Below are 18,573 nucleotides of genomic sequence, written 5' to 3' on the forward strand. Positions count from 1 at the left end.
TAGTAACCAGCCACAATGATCGCATGAAAGGAGAATGGTGATAATTGATAGTCTATTGCTCCTAGACTCTGGATAGCCCATATGTTCGAGTCTAGCTGTTTACTACATAGCATCTCCACCTCTAAGCTTCCGCTGTATCACTTTCCAAAGTGGATGCGGAAACTGCCTAGACCTAGTAGACATAGACGAAGCCCTTCTTTTCCTTGTCTGTGATATCGAGAAGGATCTCGTCCGTACTAGCCTCTTCGACAAAGCGTTGTGTATCACCACGTTTGACCATCTTGCGGTTCTCAAAATGAACACCAACTCCGTAGACGACCAAACACGCCATTGCAATCGTGATACCGGACAGAATAGCTCTGTAGGCAGTGGGATACTCGGGAGCTTCGGACGCTCGGAAAAATTGAGGAGCGATGATGTTCCCCAGGCAGTAGGAGAGGAACATGATCGCATTCCGGGCCACCTTCTTCGAATGTCCCGAAGTGTTGGCCATAGGGAGGGAAGTAACTGGTCGAAGCGGGTCAGCTCTGTTGCGATAAGACACGCTGATCATATTGCCACCTACCCATCGCGTATCCAGCCCAATAAGTGAATGCTAGATCAACTTGGTCAGAATGTCCATGGTGAAGGAGAGGGTAACCGAGACTTACCAACGTAGTACACCGCAAGGCGACCATACTTATCGTCCAGTGGAAGTTCTTGAGGTGCATTAGTTATTGCTTACGACCATAAACAGCGCCTAACTCACTCATCATGAGGACACAGCAGGCGATGGGTACGAGCCCTACTGTTGCGGCCGAAATACAGCGCATATTTTTGAATTTCGTTCCTGGGATGGTGACGGCGATACTGCACAAGGTTGCTATAACACCGATGGGCATGTTGAGCAGAGTGGTTTCCAGGGCCGGGAAACCAAGACCGGAGATGATTTGTGCTGAGAAGGAATAGAACCCGCCATTTGCAATGTTGATGCACAGGCAATAAACGGCCAAAGGCCAGGTCTTCCAGTCGGTGAATGCTTCTCGCACTTGGTACCATTTGATGGTCTGAGTTTGCTCATGTTAGCATGATTGAGTACTTCCACTCCCAGCGGACGTTTTCCTCACCTTGTTCTCGATGCCTGTCATGTTATCTTTGATTCGGTGCACAGCAATGTATTTCTCTCGGTCATTCAAGAATCTGCAGTCCAAGGGTGAATCCGGCATAAAGAAGTATAGCATGGTACCCCAACAGAGGGTGAAGAGACCCATGACAATAAACAGCAGTCTCCAGGAGGCGATGCCGGAGTGGATATGACCGATTCCATAAGAAACAATACCCGAAAAGAGCTGGTCCCATCATCAGTATTTGTTGGGAAGAGTTAGAGACGCCAATTACCGAGGAGAATTGTCCAAACCAGATCGCTGTGCGCAGCGGTTGTTCATCCTTCTTGTACCACATGACAGTGGTGACGGCACAGACAGGAAACATGGGAGCCTCGAACATCCCCATGAAGAAACGCAGGGTCATGAGTCCTGCTGCGTTACTGCAGGCAGCCAGCAGCGTCACCATAGCTCCCCAGCAGAGTGCAGCAATTCCGATGAGTTTGCCAACAGGGTATTTTTGAATCATCAGATTGGCAGGGAATTCAGCCACGAGATATCCAAAATAGAATATGGATGCCACTGTGATGTACAAGTCAGGATGGGAGGTTTGCCCTAGAGGAAGCCTTGTCAAACATACCCCAGCTATATTGTTGACCATGGAGATGACAATCCTTGGTCATGCCATAGATTGCTGCGTTCGAAACGATGATTTTCTGACATGTGTTCGTCAGCCTAAGGTTCCATTGAGGCATAAAGGGCTGGCAAAGTGAACATACGTCGAGAGCGTTGAGGATAACGGTCAGAGTCATCAATGGAATGAGGCGGATATCGATTTTCCAGAGAACACGTCTGGCCTCGGCAGCAGTATATGAGCCATGCTCTGCTGCGTGAAGGTTGAGAAACTCGGCGGCGACATCAAAACGACCTCTTCCAGATACTTTGGTAATTGGTGTTTGAGTCACAGTGACGGATCTCTTCTCGTCCCCTGGAGAGTTGGTGCTTCCTGATGGGTCTCCTTCACCTGAAACCTGGGTCATTATGACCGACATGCTTGTTTTGAGAGGAAGTGTCTTGCCAGGTTAGCTGGTATACTCTCTCGATCAAGAAGTGCAATAGGTTGAACACTGAGATAGTAACCTCCCAACTTCCACGAGGCTTTATAGCACACCCTGGGATCATCCGTTGACCTACTAACTGCCCCAGAACGTACTCTCAGTAGGGCTGTATGCAAGCTTCATAGCCTTGGTTGTCGAGATAAGGACATTGATGGTGTTGACGATCCTGCATATTGTCGGACGATGGGTTCCGAGAGAGGTGGAAGTCAAGTTGCCTTCCCGGCTCATGGAGATACCTATGGTCTCATACATCCCCAAGTACTCTGTAGCTTTAGTTCATTCTCGCCATCCATATCATCTTTATCACGGCCAATGATCCCAAGAGTCGTTGTACCATGTAGCTCCACCCGTCTGTCAACCCTTATCTCGCGCACGAACTAAGTAGTCCTGTCATCGGATAGGTTGCCGATGATTCTACTGCCACTCTTCCTCCTCGAGTCCTCTCCAAGAAGGACAGGACTTGGCTGCCCGAAGTTCATTTTTAGAGGACGGCACCGCCTCTTGAGCCAGCAATATCACGTAGTGACCCGGAACCCAGTCTGTCTTTCGGAACATTGGTTCCTGCTCCTACGCATACCCTTTTCCCGTACGCGAACAAGCGTGGCATATGTTCGAGGAGCATCAAGTGCGTTACTGATCTTGGGCGAACCCGGAGCTATCTTTCCTGAAGTATGAACCAGTCGAGACAAAGTTCCGTCAGATCCACCGAAGACGAGGCTGGGGAGGCCGATTCTCCAGCAGAGCAACGCGCCACCAAGCGGCAGAGAGTGTCGAATGCGTGCCAAAGATGCAAAAGCAGAAAGCAAAAGGTCTCCGGCTGATCAGCCCTTACTTTCTAGAGCTACATGACCTCAGATCTGGATGCTGACGTGAATGCTTCTTCACAGTGCGACGGAAAACATCCGACCTGCTTGTCATGTGAAAACACGAAGTCGGAATGTCACTATGTGCTACCGGCCGTCAAAAACCGGTCCGAGCAGAGGCTCTACATCAGAGCCCTTGAGGAACGAGTCGCCGAGTTGGAAAGTGGTCTGTCATACGACGGCAGGATTGGGGTGGCGGACGATCACTGGGAACGTTTGAGGCCTCGAGAAGACAGCTTCAATGACCTGGCGGGGGCGATCCGCGAGCTTTCACTCAACGCAAGTGGCTACTACGTTGGCACGACTACACACATTGCTCTGGGTCGGATGCTTGGAGTCGCCATCCAAGGCCACCCTTCGTCGAAGCCAAGTCATCCCGTACCCAATGTTGAGCAGCACGCCGACAAAGACAGGCAAGCCACGCAAGCATCAGGTCCAGGTCCAGCTCCAGACATACTTCCGCCGCTTGAAGGTGTCAAACCGCCGAAACTGTCACTTTTTGCTCGTGACGAAGCTGAAGTCCTGTTTCAGTCATACATGAAATCAATCTCGACTTTGTATCCGATCGTCCATTCGAAGCGGCTCCGGGGCATACACGCGAGACGTGAGAAGCTTCAAGACCTATGGGAAGTGTCTGTTCTTCATTTCGTCTATGCCATAGGTGGGAGAAGCCTGGAGCTTGTATGTCTATCTTATCCCTTGTGAAGGTGCAACAGATCCTCAGCGCTGACACCAGTTGCTAGAACGGCCAACCTGGCAACTATTTCTGTGATTTGCATTATGATGCAGCAATGGAATGCCGAGATGCCATCATCCAGTACATTGACAGGAGGAGCATAATCTTTCTGTTGTACGCAACGTTATACTGCCTCCGTGCTCCCCGAGCGCCAGGACCATGGTATGTGATACTACTATCTAATCGGATCCAAGCAGCATTTTGAAAGAAGGAAGAAGGCTGATCACAAAACCAGGTTGATGCTCGGCCTAGCAATGAAACTGTGCACTGGCGTCGGTCTGCACCGAAAATCGGCCGGCCAGACACTGTGTCTAGCGAGTGAACTTGACAAGAGACTCTTTTGGACCTGCTATCACTTAGATCAAGACGTGTGCCTGTCGACTGGAAGACCGACAAATATCTCCGATTTCCATATTGACGTCTCCGTACGTGCGCCTCCTCCCAGATTTCTCGTCCATGTCCTGCCACTGACAATCCAAAGCTTCCACTAGATATTGATGAAGATACCGTCACCCTCGAAGACTTTCGCAGAGCAGCACGGCAGAACCCCGAGGTGCCAGCAAATCCCCCTACGTCTTTGACGGGCTTTGTGCATACCTTGCGACTGAAACGGATACAGTCTGAAATTCAGCAGACCATATATCGTGTAGACCGACCCACGAACCCTACTCATGATATGATCGAGGGTCTTCTGGCAAAACTAGCAAAGTGGCAGCAGGATGCCCCTACTGATACTAATGATCATGCAGCCAAGGGCTTCTCTGTGAGTCAATCTGCTCGGATAGCTCTCTATTCCGTCGTGAGTTCGATGGAATGTGTACTGATTTCTGTTCCAAGATGATCCAATACTCTCTCAGCGTTCGCGTCGTCCTCTTTCCCCAACTGTCGGAAGATCCTGTCAATCAACACTATCTACAACTGTGTGCCGACGCCTGTGTCAAAGTATGCGAGACGTACAAAAGGCTACATCACAAGTCTAACTCGATTTCCTACACGCCGCTAGCCACGCAGTGGCTCTTCTTATCTGGTACGTTGACTGAGATACTAGTACTGCGTCTATTATACTTCTTACTTGATCCTAATCCGTACCAGGACTTACCCTAATCTACTGCATATGGCATTCCCCTACGCTGGTTCTCACATCCGCATCAAGATCTGCCGTGTACTCGTGCAGCACGATGCTGTACGTCATGACAGAACGGTGGCCTGCCGCTGCGCGCTACCGAGACGCCTTTGAAGGCGTCAAAGATTCCGTGTTCGAGCTCATCTCGTCAAGACCGCATGAGCCGCGGTCAGTGGTTGAGGGAGTTGACATGAGGATGCGTTCTGCACTCGACACCCAGGACCCCGTGTTCCCCGGTTCGACTATGAGGCAGCAAGCCGGTTTCGGCCAAATGCTGGACGACATAATGGGTGAAGGTCAAAGCCACCACTCCCAGGCACAGCTCCAAGGAGGCTGGCCCAGCACCAACTGGGGCATTGCATTGGACAATCTGGGCGCGACCATCTCGGGAAGCTATAATTTTACTCCAGCATTATTGGGAACTGGATTGACTCCTGCATCCGGCGAGGGCGGGTTGGAAAGTCCAAATACTATTGAAACTGCGGCGGCGAGAAATCACGCGAATATGACGAGCACTTCCACCTTCGAAGACGGCTCCAGTATTGGCTGGGCTGTCCCGGGAAGCGCCATCAATCCCCAAAGCTGGGACGTCAATTGGAATTCACATGGCGATGTGCGCATGTAAGGGATGAATTTACTACAGTACCCAACCCCTATAGAGTGGTATATCATCCCTTGATACTTAGGTACCTGCCCTTATCCTAATGATCAATCCTAGATAGATAGATGAATGTGGCAAGTCTTTCAGTGTCACATCGTATTCGTCTGCAAGCTGCAATGGAGCTCGATCTCTTTCTTCACTGCAGGAGACAACGCCGGAAAGATCGGATCAATGAACCTGGACGGATCTTCTTGAGCAGTAGGGTCAAGCCAAGCACAAACTGAACCTTTCAGAATCGCTTACCCCTGCTTCATAATTGCCTCTACCCGAAGTAGGATCGCAAAACGTCGAGTCTCGAGATATGCTATTTCTCCCCAGTGGATGGTCTAGGGTGCGGCTACAGCCTATACTAGTGCAGGCAGATAACCTCCCTTCCTTCTTAGTAGAGAGAGAGAGAGAGAGAGAGGATTATAAACAGTCTTACTACCAAGCTCTATACTGTCAAACTCACTAGATTGACCCTTGCTGCAGCAAAGTTTGGTGCAAATCGAAATTGCATCCTAGCTACACCACCTACAGCCCGGCTCTATCTTCTGTTCGATCGCCGTCTCTGCCACAGCCGGATCAGGCATATCCATGCTTTCTGAACTCGTCCTCCTGCCATTCCCAAAGCTTCTGGGACACCTCCATGTCTTGGCTCCTCTTGTCTCCGGGCGACAATTTCCCAATGGGAGTATAGTACCCACCGTTTTGCACGTCCTCTTTCTTCCACGTCGAACACCAAAGGGATGTGAAAGCACCCATCTCTGGAGTCAACATGCCAGCAATGGCATCATAAAACTTCTGAAGATAGGCGGTGAAGGAGCGTTTGGTGAACATCTGGTCCAGGATCGGCGTGGCCACCCGTCCTGGGTGGACCGACGTTGACAAGATTTGAGGGTATCGCTTGGCCAATTCGCGGGCATGAAGAATATTGGCGATCTTGGACTGTCCGTAAGCGACGTAAGAATGAAACTCACTCATGGGCGTTGTCACTTTATCGGGGAGAAAGGTGCCGGTCGGCGCAAGCTTGTGGCCCTCGGAGCTGACATTGACTATCCTCACATCCGAATGCTCGGCCGATTTGAGCAGAAGTGGAAGAAGCAGCTTGGTCAATAAGGCATGGCCCATATGGTTGGTGCCGAAGTGGACTTCGTAGCCGTCCTGGGTCAGTGCCGGCGGCAGACCCATGATGCCGGCGTTGTTGACCAGGATGTCAAGCCGGTCGTTGGACTCAATCACATGATCGGCCGCTTTCTTGATCGAAGCGAACGAGGCAAGATCCAGCTCTAGGAACTCGACTCGTGCATTCGGTGCGGCCTCACGGACCGACACCATTGCATCGACGTATTTGGCCCTGGACCGTGCCGTGAGGTAGATGCGGTTGGGGTTATGTTTGGCCAGTTGCATGACCGTGGCTTTGCCGATGCCATTGTTCCCTCCAGTCACGATGATCACTTTTCCTGACAGGTCGGGAATGTGCCTGTCTGGGTCGTAGTGGTACTTGTCGTCAACGGGATTGAAAAAGCTGCCCATGGTGAGTGAGTTCGACGCGGTTTAGATGATTTTCATGAAATCACCCCATGCCGGAGAGCACTTCTCCCTATATATATACCTTAGACTTGCTTCTATGGAAACGTCACATTGGCATGCCAGGCATGTCCGTGTCTGTTGTCGGTGCCGCAACGATTGGGGCTGGACCCTCGAGGCCTAGCAATCATTGGTCGGTTTAATCTCGAGGCTTGATGTAGCTTGGAGTCGGACAATCTATCGCCCCGCCATGGGTCTTCGACCGAGCTGGTCCGGGGCACCATGACAGGTGGTCTGCCTGTGTACCAACTGAATTCGTCGCAAGACTCGACTCACTGGTAGTAGACGGGGGCCCATAGGGCCTGCCGACCCAACTGCATACCTGAACTCGCTGAGATAAAATATCGAGCTCCAACTTAGCTTGTCTGGAGGACGGTCGACTTCGGAGCCCAAGGGAACAGCAGAGGCCTGTGCTTACTCACGTACAGGTATTTTTTGAGGCCGAGGAGGTCTCAAGCAGAATTTCTCAGGCTGCATCTATGCATGGCATTGTTCAGAAGTCACACTGCTGACATCGAGACAGCAGCAGCAGCAGCCAAAGGCTGGTGGTGAGAGGAGAAACCCAAGAGATGAATTTGAAGTGAAATAACCCATCAGTTACCAGTGGTTACCAGGCACTACTGGTAGATTACCTAGGTACCAGTAGATTACCAGTAGTTAACACAGCTTTACCAGTTTCTAGTAATTATTTTACTAGTAAATAGTTTATTAATAATTATTCACTGGTAATTTTACTAATAGTTAATCTGCTAATAGTTAATCTACTAATAGTTAATCTACTAATAGTTAATCTACTAATAGTTAATCTACTAATAATTCAAATTAGTAGTAATCTAGCGGTGCTAGCAAATGGATTTGTCGCGTCGCGTCACACGGCGTCTATATCTACGACATGCAGACTGCTGTACTGTACCATGAGCCGAGTGATTTGATGGCTCGCAGCCACCGGCAGTTGACATTGAAGTCACTATGCTCGTCGAAGCTCGACACCGAGTAAATGGAGCTCCTTGATGCAAGCTACTCGCGAACATACCTGACACGACTTAATTATCGAGGCCCGCCTCTCTTACGCAAGATTGGAGGCACCAAGACGGGAAGACATCTCGCTGCTCCTGCCGGGGCAGACAGTGGCGACAGCATCATGGCACCCAGAAAACGGCAGGAGGAGGAGGAAGACTTGGCCATCTATGCCCAACCTTTGAGCAGTGATGATGAGGACTACAACAACTCCACAAAATCTCAGACGAATCTTCCCAAAAAACCTCAAGACGGGCAGAAAGCCTCTTGTCCTGCTCCGAAGCCCCCTTCGACCACCACAGCTGCCAGAAGATCGAAGAGAAGGAAGATTACCGACGAACCAAGTCTAGACACACTGCCAGTGGTGGCACCCGAATACCCCGCCATGCCAGATCCGTTTCCCGAGTGGAACTCCTCCGGCTCACAGAAAAGGAAGGTACAGAGAAGCTATGCGAATCGAAGATTTCAAAGACCTGAGCCTGTGGAAAGTAAACCTACCTTACCTGAGAGCGAGAAAGCATTCGCGTCATACGACGAGGTGCCCAAACGGGGGAATGCGTCCGAGTACAAGGTCGACTTTGTTGCAGTTGCGGCATTGCCTGGCAAGCGCATGATCAAGAGCCCTACCACGCTAGAGACCAAACTCGACATCGTAGACGTCCCTAAGAAAGGGTCAGTCAAGGAACATGGCTTCCAACTGCCCGATCTGCCCGACATCGCGTCTTCCGCCACCACGAGCGGAGGAGGCGAGCCTATATTTGACACCGAGTCTGCCAACGACAAGCCGAATAAGCGCAGAAGGTCAGGCTCGACGTCCTCGCTGTCCTCTGTCGATTCCATGTTCATCCTCGAACACCAGGGCGAGTTACTGGAGAAGGACGAGATCTTGCAGGCTGAACCCTCCACCCTACGCTGTCCGGTGTGCCAGGAAATCATCAAGGACTCGGTCTTGTTACTCGTCCCCAACAACCTTCGCACCTTGTCTTTCCAAAGACAGCAGAATTTCTGCGTGCAGCACCAGGTGGCCGAAGCGAAAGAGAAGTGGCAGCGTCGTGGTTATCCCGAGATCAACTGGGACGATTTCGAGAAGACCCGATTGCCCGCCAAATTGCCGTTCCTGGAGCAGGTGATTATGCGCAAGACCCCGAGCTACTATCTGGAGCAGTTGGACGAGAAGATCAGGGCCGCCAAAGGAAATCGCAAAGCCGTCAAACTCTACCTCAATCAGGGAATCGTCGATATTGCCAAACAAGGCTACTACGGTCCGAGGGGTGCACGCGTCATGGTTGGTGCTATCACGACGGAGCTAACCAAGACCCTCAACGGCGCCCTCAGGTCGGACTCCACTCTCCGAGCTGCCGGTGTGGGCGGCTATGTCAGTGCCGTGCTGGTCCCGGAGTTGACGGCGCGCTTGGTGATGGAAGATATGGGGCTGCCGAGCAGCGAGGAGGCAAGGGATGTGTTGGACGAGAGCAGCCGAATTGGCGCCCTGCTCAATCCTGACGACGACCATATTGAGCGGGAGGATGATGAATACGTGGCCGAGTCTTGACTCTGACCACGCGGAGCGAAGAGCGATGGTGTATGAACGACTTTCGGGTTATCACGTTACAGGGTTGCTGCGATGTACTGCGATGTACTCCAGAACTTGAACGGTCAAGTTGCTGCTGGGTTCGGTCTTCACATCTGGTGACACGACCGCTTGAGACTTCGCGATGGCGTGCATAATGGGCCAGCTGCAACATATCAGTATATAACGACACAAGACGCGCTCTACGAAATGAGTTACTACTACTACTCTGCACACTCATGGCTTTGGGGGAAGGCGTTTCTAGCCTCCTGTCATATACTGGCTGCTATGTACTGTATACTGCAGTGAGTGTATGCATCTTCGAGATATGTCTCCAGACACCCGAGCTCGTCGCTCAAACACGGCCTAATGTAGCACGACGGGTGGAAGACATACATCAACCTCGGACTGTCCAACGTATATGTAGTAGGACTTTACGATCTAATAGCTGTCTCCAACTTGAACTCGCTGAATAATCTCCGACATGGGCGTGGAACCTACCCACAAAAGGTACTACTAAAAACAGCTACTACTCTGTAGTACCTACTTACTATATACGTGAAACCCCTTTCCTGATCGAGTGCCTGACTGAGTGCGGCGATGCTTCCTAAGCGACAAGACCAGTCCGGGAAATCACCCAAAGCGTGCTGACTGACAGCCTCTAATGCCCTGACGGGGCCAGCTGAGCGTCTTGTCTCAGGTTCTCACAACAAATGAACGCGGCCAAGGCGGAAGCGTTCAAGTTGAAGTTCGCTGCTGACTTAATACAACGGCCGTGCTTATTCAGAGACAGCCGGTGACGGGAAATTCTACCGCCCACCACCTCATCGACATACCGGCCAATGCCAACCCTTTTGCTTCTTTTATATCCCAAGTACCCGTAGGTACCAGTGCCATACTTCGTCATATTCATTTCATATCAAGACCGAAAAGCGAGGAGGATCCAAGACCTAGAGGAGGGGTTCGGTCACATCTACGGCCAGGGTCCCAATCCTCTGCTTCACGGCTCGCTTCGCGTCAAAGTAGCTTGGCCTTGTTTGGACAGAGCGGCGCGTCCGAGTGCGCGAAGCTATCAATTCAATATCCTGTGCTCTGGGTCTCTGCGTTCGGTGCGCAGACGCGGACGAGAGGTGAGAAATACTGTGCTGTTTCCTCGGAAAGGCTCCCAAATGACGTTAAGGTAGCCCGGGGTGTAGACATTTACAGACAGCATCGACGGAGCATGGTCACAAGCGACGACACGTCGAAAGAAGCGTATCTACACCAGACCAGACCAAACCCGACTAGACAACACCCTCGTCCTCCGTCACAGCAATACAGTATCCACCATGATGGCACAAGCAGCCGCCCGAACAGGCTCTCAGCCCTCACCGCCGTTGCAGCCACACAGCAACCTTCCTGACACAATCCCTCGCCATCCGGAGACTGGTGCACAGAGGACATGGCCAAAGCTGTTGGGCGTCCGCCAGTGGCGACATACTGGAACCAACAATGGGACGTCATCCAATGGGACGCCCTTTGCCGGCCGCTTGGGAGGCAACCAGGAATTCGTGGTCGACCGCTCCAACCCAGCGAATGCGCAACTCTTGTCCAAGTTGCCCGATGCGGCGCCAAATCTGAGCCTCACCGAAGCCTTTGACCTGAGGGGCTTCCGAGAGACGGATCTCTACAAAGCTGCCTTGATTGAGTGTTTCGGTAAGTCGCCCCGGTGTAGTGAAAGCAGTATTGGTGTCGGCGCCATGTTTCAATGCAGAGCAGAAGAGACAAACGTCGGATGCGATGATGGCTAACAGGAGACGAGCGTTGTAGGGACAATGGTATTGGTCTTCGCCGCCAGCTGGAACAGTCTGTCACCACCGGGACCGCCTCCCCCTCCGTCGCCGAGTTCGGGAGTGTTCGGCACCTCGTTCTTCATTGCACCACTCGTAGCCGCCTGCATCAACGCGATTCTCATCACTCTACTGACATTCTCCTTCGGCGCCGTTTCGGGCGCTCATATGAACCCGCTCATCACCATCGGCACCTTCTTTGCTCGGCTCACGAGTTTCCCGCGCCTGGTTTTGTACATGGCCGCGCAAACGTCAGGGGCTGCCCTCGCGGGCCTGTTCCTGCGCGCGGGCGCAGGCACCAGAGATTTCAAGGTCGGCGGTTGTTATCTGTTCGAGGATATGGTGCCGATTTCGTCGGCGTTCACTGTCGAGTTTGTCGGCAGTCTGCTGTTGTTACTGCTTGCATTCGGCGTCGGGCTGGATCCGCGGCAGCGTGGGATCTTTGGCCCGGCTGTTGCACCAATCTTCGTCGGCCTTGCTGCTGGGTCTTGTGCCCTTTGCTTTTCGTTCAGCCGACCGGGCTATGGCGGTGCCAGTCTGAACCCAGCCAGATGTTTTGGAGTGTTTGTTGGCAGCCGCTTTCCTGGATGGCATTGGATCCATTGGGTGGGACCAATCGCTGCTGGTATGTTGCACGGAGGCATCTATTTCCTTGTCCCGCCAGGGTCTCAACCGACAAGCCCCGTACCTGCGGTTGAGAGAAATGCCACGAGAAGGGAGAAGAGCAATGATGACAGAGGGGTTGTATAGCCTGCCATGACGAGCACCGGCAAGAGTTCCTTCGATGAAACATTGCGGCCAACGTCCCCAACCTGCGTAGGCGCAGCTTTCAGGCTTCGCTCATGACCCTTCTTCTAGGTTCTTTCTTCTTCCCACCCCCCTTGACAAACTGCACCGCTTTGTGGCCTCGCTCCTCCAGACCGGCGTCCTCGCCTCTGTGTCCCTCCATCCAGCAGTTGGTACAGTATAGCTCGCCATCACACCCAATGCACCGCAGCGTTGCGTCGTCGTTGCATATGATACACCAAGTGTCAATTTCTTCATCGCTATAACCCACGCTCGGTTTCGAGCTCGTCTTTCCTGGTTTCGTGGCTTTTATGGTTGTGGGGACAGAGGGTAGAGAAAGACCGGCAAAGCGAGAGACCAAGCCTTCGTCTTCGTCTGGCTGGTCCTTTGGGCCTGTAGGCTCCGGCAACTTAGATGGTGTCGCAGGGAGCTCTAAATTAGACAGCGACAGCTCTGTGGAAGACTTCGACGGGCTAGGAGCCGGCTGAGACGCCTCAATCCCAGCCTCTGACTGATTTGTGTCCTCGTCTGGAGCTTCAGCGGGCTCATGTTGCACTTCGTCGAAAACTCTTTCCAGCAGTTCATCGGCCTCCTTGTCCAGCGTGTCTTTCGACTTCCAGTCAGCTCCCCCAACCAGATCTAGCTCTGGCTCCGGCTGGAAGACAGATACGTCAATAGCTGGCAGTGTAGCCGGGGCGGGTCGGCCAACCCCATGTTCTTCAGCCGCTTCCTCGCTTGGTTGCTGCCCCTGCGAGGCAGCGGCAAGCGCCGACCTAGCAGACTGTAGGAGCTCTGCCACCTGATCTTCTTCACTTTTCTCGAGTTCCCAGGTCTCTGACGGTGGTATATCTGCCAACAGCTCGTCCAGCGTCTTTTCATGCTCCGCATCATTTGACGAACCTTCGGGTTCTCGCTTTCCTGTTGTAGGAGGGGTGCCGCCCAGGGATTTCCATCTTGTCAGTAGGTCAGAATGTTGGGCGCGGGCAGGAGCAGCATCGAGTGTTACAGGAGTGCTTCGAGGAAGAGGTGTCTGGTAGCTAAGACTGTCAGCTCAAGACTCATGGCCAATGTGCCGCAAGATTGTACTTCGTTTGATCGAAGGTGACGGTGGACTTTCTCAGCGCATTAAGGCGCGAAAGAAGATCCTGGTCCACAGATGAACTCGGATCATTAGCCATTACGGGTACGCCGTCAAGGCAAGCGTCATGTCAGACATCTATAGCCCGGCAATGTTGTTGCAATGTTGTCGGGTTGTGGACTTCAATTGCTACTAGTAGAGCAGACCGATTCTCCGTACATTCAAGGTCCAAAGAGTCCTATCATATCGCATTAGGTAATCATCTAACTTTCTCACAACGGTTCATATGCTCCCCCATCCATACTTTTCGCTTGATCGGGTAGATGACTACATTGTACCAGCATTACCATGGAGTCGACCAAGGGACAGCTGAAGACGGTCTCTTGCCCATCTGCAGTCAGCTACACCTGTTGATGGCCTCTGCCGTACAAATGAGCTGGACATGTGGACACTGCCTGAACTCTGGCAGGTAGGCGCCTGCGACTCCCAGCTACGCAGGCCTCCCCTCTTGAGCGTTCGGGAGAGACTGTGTGAGCGGGTGCAACGGAATGTTCTGCCTGGTTAACGGCACCTTGTCCTGCACATGGCCCCAGGGCTGTTCGGTGCGCAGCCCAAAACTGCCCACCTGCTGTTAAAATGGTCATGCAGCCTTCATCCTAGCTTCTTCATCGAAAGAGCAAGACGTCTCCGCTTCAGGATCGTGGTCATCTTCAGGAACACGAGCGAGTTTGTCAGGTCAGGCTCATGCGTGTCGTATTGATGCATCACGCGTTGAGAAGGTTCATTGCGCTCTGAAATGCCTCGAGCACCTTTGCATCTACAAGGAGGTTAACTGGGCACCTCTAAACAGACGCCTGAACTTACGGTGTGCTTGTTTCTGTGACAAGGAGGTTTCGGTGTTTTGGGCAATGGCAATTCGAGTGCGCAACCTAGTACATAATCAGTCTGTGTAGTACCAGTAGTTGGCAAGCATACCTTTTGATGGCCCTTTCAGCCTCGTGATCAGTCGACACCTGCATGTAAAGCATGAATTGCTATCATCGAGTCAGCAACGTACGGCATCAGTGCGTAGGAAAAGCCACCTCAAACCGAGCACTAAACTCATCCATGATCTCTTGCTCAGCAGTGATCTTCGGTTGAATTTCCTTATCGTAGCGGGCCTCTAGGTCGTCCCAGTCCAGGTCTTCCAGACCTTCAGTTGGATTTCTCTCGTTAAGAGAGCGTTCAAATTCCTGGAATTCAAGCTCCAGTTGTTGTTGATACTCGTCAACATCCCGGACGAACGAGTCTCTTGAAGAGGGAGGTTTAGCTAACTCTTGTCTGTCTATGGTTAGCCTTTCAGGTCTTGTGCTGTTGGTGGTACTGGGCTGTGCCGGTTTGGTATTTTGTTTGGAAGATGACTCTTGGCCTTGGGTGATGTTGATTGCCTGTTCGGCATCTTCATTTGGCTGTGAGACAGTCATAGTAGACTTTTGGAATCTGGACGGCGTAGGCATTGACCTGGGGGATCTTGTAGACCCATAGACCTCTTCATTGTTGCGCTTCCTCGCGGTGCTGGGTGAATGATGGAGTCCAGGCCTGGGAGGTAAAGGTGAAGATGCTATCGCGGTTGCAGAGTCAACACTTGCATTCTCTGATTGCTGCCCCTCGTTTGTGATCGGAGAGTCAACAAGCTGCTCTTCTGAGTCCATTGTCTGCCTGCCTTAGATCCTCTTCAAGTTTACCACTTCATCACACAGAAAGTCCATCAACCAGCCTCGTCGAGATACTGTCCTCTTCGGTAAATCTTCGGCTCTTTGTTCTAGCATCAACGCTAATCCTCTTTCTATCTAGCGTTTTGTTAGCGTGACACGTTCTCACGTGATACTTATCCCACTCAACCTGAGTCTGACAGACGTCATGGAGCGTCCCACCGACAGTCCAACAAGTCGAAAGCCCAGCATCCGGTCGCTAAGAGATCTGAGAGATCGGTAAGTACATACTACTGGTAGTGCCTATTCCTCCTCCTTTATCCTCATCCCGGAGACAAAGGCAATGTCAAGGACGTCTTCATGACAGTGCTTTGATGCACAAATCGTTTTGGATCTTGGTCTCACTCTAACACCATGGTTCCAGATTCCTTCCCGGCAGATCCTCGCCAACACCGCAGGCGCCGCTGGATGCGGAGGTTAAAGACCACGAGATCACTGAACATGAGATCAACGATCCCTTGAATCCTGACCACAACTCCTACATCGTTGTCGACAAAACTCCCAAGATGGAGTGTTCTGTCTGTCACAATCACCTCACGCAAGAACAAGGCGTGCATTGCCCATCGTGCGCTCGCGCTCTCCTCTACAATGTACGAACCGAACTCGCCAAAGTCTTACTCGAGAAGGAGGAACTCGGTCGCAAAGTTGCAGCAATTGTGGGCCCTGAGCCGGACCCTTCCCAGCCTCTTGATGAGGAGACTGCCGCAATGAGAAGAGCATGGCAAGCCCAGTGTGCCCGCAATGATGCACAAGAGAGCCGAGACCAGAATGCAGAAATGGAGCGTGCCTTGGCGCAGACGCAGAAGGAACTCGCAGAGAAGAAGGCAAAAGCGCAGGCTATGAGAGAGCATCTTGCTCAGAAACGAGCCAATATCGCTGCTGCCAAAGAGGCTCTAGCACGAGGCGACAAGAAGAAGTACGAAGAACTCCGGGAAGCCTACAACAAGCTGAAAGGTCAACACGACGCCGTTCATGAGAAGATCGTCGAATCCAAAGAGGCGCTGTGTCGTAAGGCTGCCGATCTGCTAAAATTGCAACACACAAAGAAGAAAACCAAAGATGGTAAGATTAAGGATCGATACACCATCGCTGGTCTCTTGCTGCCGGATCTGAGAGACATCAACAGTATGTCGACCGTCTCATGCCAGCCTTGACTCCACTAACTTGCGTAACAGACATACGCTGCACGGAACTGACTGCGGCCATTGGAAGTGCCGCTCGTCTCGTTGTACTCTGCGCTTTCTATCTTGGTATCAGACTTCCGGCCGAGATCACTCTTCCTCACCCCGACTATCCACTTCCTACGATCAACACACCGCTCACGTCCTATGCCGGACAGCGCGTCTCGTTCCCTGGCAGCGGTTCTAGTCTCTCAGCACCTGGCAGTCCTACGGCATCTCGAATGGATCTCAGCTCATTCCCACGCCCCCGTCCGCTCTTCATTGGCTCTGACAACCACGAAGAAGTTGTTGCGCAATTGTCAAAGAAAGAGCCGCTTGCGTTCAGTTTCTTCTTGGAAGGCGTCTCGCTTCTTGCTTGGGACATTGCTTGGCTTTCCCGCAGTCAAGGATTCTTGGCTGGAACTGAGAGATGGGAGAATGTTTGTGACTTTGGTCGCAACCTGCACCAAATGATCCTTGGTCCACCACAGTCTCCGGCAACCTTCCGCGCCCTCACTCAGCGAGATATCCAAACTCGTCAACGTCGTTCTCAGAGCACATCGTCCCCTACCCGTGAGAATGTCACCATCACTGGCCGTCTTGGCTCTCAGTCTCATACGTCTGCGCACACCCACCTTGGTCGAGCATCTGACAACCAGATCCCTGCCTGGCGTCTGAACAAATACACCACGATCGTCGACCCCTTGAAGAAGCACCTACTCACGGAGATGAACAACGCCGAGTGGGAACTCCTGACGGAGCAAGAGTGGGATGACGGCGGAGAGAAGATGGACGAGGCAGTGTTCATCAAGACCCGGGCGATGGACGGAAAGGGGTATGACGATGCTAGAAGCATCATGACCACGACGACCGCCCCCCAGGTGGCTGGTACCGGTGGAGAGGAGGGCGGTGCCCGGGGCAAGGGCAAGAGTGGCTGGACCAAGGTTAAGAGCCGTTAGAAAGCCTGAGCTCTTACTCCGGCGCAGAGAGGGAGGAAGGGTGGCCGATTCTGCGATTTCTTTTTTGTTAGATGTTACGTAGTTTAGATACCCCCATTTGCGAGGCACGCGCCTCGCCCGGCTGACCTGTGGCCAGCCACCCGGCGGCCGCCGGTGGCAGTGGCGGCGAATGACAGCTGTCAGTGTACATCTTCTTTTTCCCTGTTCATTCCGTCAGTGTCGTTCTTTGTATTCTTGCCTGTGGTGCGATCCTCGACTCGATGATAACGCAGAGGCATTGGAAGCGACGAACACCCGGGCCACAGCCTTGTTGGCATGCTCACCGCTGCTGTGGTGGATTATATGGACAGAACCATGAAGCACTCTGTATCCCTCCGCCGTGGGCGGACGAGCGTTGAATGTGACAGGCACCTTGAACTTCGCGTACTTCTTGATAAGGACGTGGTCAGCAGCAACGTTGCCTTCTTGAGGTATATGATGCTTGTGGTGTGTAGAGTCTAGACGGGAAGACTAGGTACCTAAGGTACCTAAGGTATGTATGTGTTGCGTACTACTACCTAGTACTAGCTTCAAGAGGCTGGCAGCCTCGTCCGTGCTCGGCCGCAAGGCTGGTCTCGTGAATTTTCCTTGCGCTCGCCAATCCACCACTTTCAAGACCTCGAGATTGCTGCTGTTTGGTTGGCAACCAGCAAAGGGACAGGACGATGACGCGGACTAGGATGGGCTACTAGCATGTAACAAGACATCAAGAAGATCGCCATCTGCAGTGGGCAAATTGGCCCAGTGGTTCGAACAGAGGCCAACACTGTTGTCGGCTGTAAACCAGCTCTCTGCTCCAGGCCAGGGGGAGAATTCACAAACCCTGAACGCGCAACCACAGAGCCAGAGAGCCTGGGCATTTCTTGAGACACCGCATCTAGGTCTCGCGGGCACCTCCTGCCAAGTGAGTGGAAATTTGAACATTGATGTCCCTCGTTATATGATTAGGTGTCTTGTAGAGCGCGAAAAGGGGCGAGACACGCCGGCTGCGGTGGTTGGGGTTTGGAGTGGTATGCACAAGGCTGGGCAGGAGACCCAAGCTTCAAGTTCATGAGCCCCCAAAGCGCCTAAAACCCGCCTAGGGAGCCTACGATGCAGCGCCTAGCTCGGCGCCAACGGTGGGAAATTAGGTGCGGTGCGTCAAGGGGTCTGGGCATCTGGGCACGTCCTTTTACGGTGACCCAGGGAGTCTTCTAGGCGCTCTCCAGGCAATGTCTCGACTCTCTGGCATG

At 52.5% G+C, this 18,573-nt stretch overlaps 8 protein-coding genes across 8 annotated transcripts; 4 read left to right on the forward strand and 4 right to left on the reverse strand.

Moving 5' to 3' along the window:
- Window positions 1–172: 172 nt before the first annotated feature.
- A1O1_05059 (uncharacterized protein) lies at window positions 173–2,122 on the reverse strand (the record flags this gene model as incomplete). The annotated part of the gene is made up of 8 exons (XM_007725947.1): window positions 173–507; window positions 566–595; window positions 651–698; window positions 749–1,046; window positions 1,107–1,328; window positions 1,378–1,664; window positions 1,723–1,798; window positions 1,862–2,122. 8 exons carry the CDS (start codon window positions 2,120–2,122, stop codon window positions 173–175), a joined length of 1,557 nt encoding a protein of 518 aa, XP_007724137.1.
- A 923-nt stretch (window positions 2,123–3,045) lies between these two features.
- Window positions 3,046–5,547, forward strand: A1O1_05060 (uncharacterized protein; the record flags this gene model as incomplete). The annotated part of the gene is made up of 6 exons (XM_007725948.1): window positions 3,046–3,744; window positions 3,807–3,961; window positions 4,035–4,224; window positions 4,281–4,562; window positions 4,637–4,826; window positions 4,892–5,547. 6 exons carry the CDS (start codon window positions 3,046–3,048, stop codon window positions 5,545–5,547), a joined length of 2,172 nt encoding a protein of 723 aa, XP_007724138.1.
- A 600-nt stretch (window positions 5,548–6,147) lies between these two features.
- Window positions 6,148–7,098, reverse strand: A1O1_05061 (uncharacterized protein; the record flags this gene model as incomplete). Its single annotated transcript, XM_007725949.1, has 1 exon — window positions 6,148–7,098. One exon carries the CDS (start codon window positions 7,096–7,098, stop codon window positions 6,148–6,150), a length of 951 nt encoding a protein of 316 aa, XP_007724139.1.
- A 1,051-nt stretch (window positions 7,099–8,149) lies between these two features.
- Window positions 8,150–9,721, forward strand: A1O1_05062 (uncharacterized protein; the record flags this gene model as incomplete). The annotated part of the gene is made up of 1 exon (XM_007725950.1): window positions 8,150–9,721. One exon carries the CDS (start codon window positions 8,150–8,152, stop codon window positions 9,719–9,721), a length of 1,572 nt encoding a protein of 523 aa, XP_007724140.1.
- Window positions 9,722–11,070: 1,349 nt separating this feature from the next.
- A1O1_05063 (uncharacterized protein) lies at window positions 11,071–12,318 on the forward strand (the record flags this gene model as incomplete). The annotated part of the gene is made up of 2 exons (XM_007725951.1): window positions 11,071–11,434; window positions 11,549–12,318. 2 exons carry the CDS (start codon window positions 11,071–11,073, stop codon window positions 12,316–12,318), a joined length of 1,134 nt encoding a protein of 377 aa, XP_007724141.1.
- A 79-nt stretch (window positions 12,319–12,397) lies between these two features.
- On the reverse strand, window positions 12,398–13,532 carry A1O1_05064 (uncharacterized protein; the record flags this gene model as incomplete). The annotated part of the gene is made up of 2 exons (XM_007725952.1): window positions 12,398–13,391; window positions 13,441–13,532. The coding sequence occupies 2 exons, from the start codon at window positions 13,530–13,532 to the stop codon at window positions 12,398–12,400; spliced, it is 1,086 nt and encodes a 361-aa protein (XP_007724142.1).
- Window positions 13,533–14,493: 961 nt separating this feature from the next.
- Window positions 14,494–15,123, reverse strand: A1O1_05065 (uncharacterized protein; the record flags this gene model as incomplete). The annotated part of the gene is made up of 1 exon (XM_007725953.1): window positions 14,494–15,123. The coding sequence occupies one exon, from the start codon at window positions 15,121–15,123 to the stop codon at window positions 14,494–14,496; it is 630 nt and encodes a 209-aa protein (XP_007724143.1).
- A 566-nt stretch (window positions 15,124–15,689) lies between these two features.
- On the forward strand, window positions 15,690–17,302 carry A1O1_05066 (uncharacterized protein; the record flags this gene model as incomplete). The annotated part of the gene is made up of 2 exons (XM_007725954.1): window positions 15,690–16,308; window positions 16,359–17,302. The coding sequence occupies 2 exons, from the start codon at window positions 15,690–15,692 to the stop codon at window positions 17,300–17,302; spliced, it is 1,563 nt and encodes a 520-aa protein (XP_007724144.1).
- Between the last annotated feature and the right edge of the window lie 1,271 nt (window positions 17,303–18,573).

Source organism: Capronia coronata, assembly GCF_000585585.1.
Source record: "Capronia coronata CBS 617.96 chromosome Unknown acBCG-supercont1.4, whole genome shotgun sequence".
NCBI classification, from domain to species: Eukaryota; Fungi; Ascomycota; class Eurotiomycetes; order Chaetothyriales; family Herpotrichiellaceae; genus Capronia; species Capronia coronata.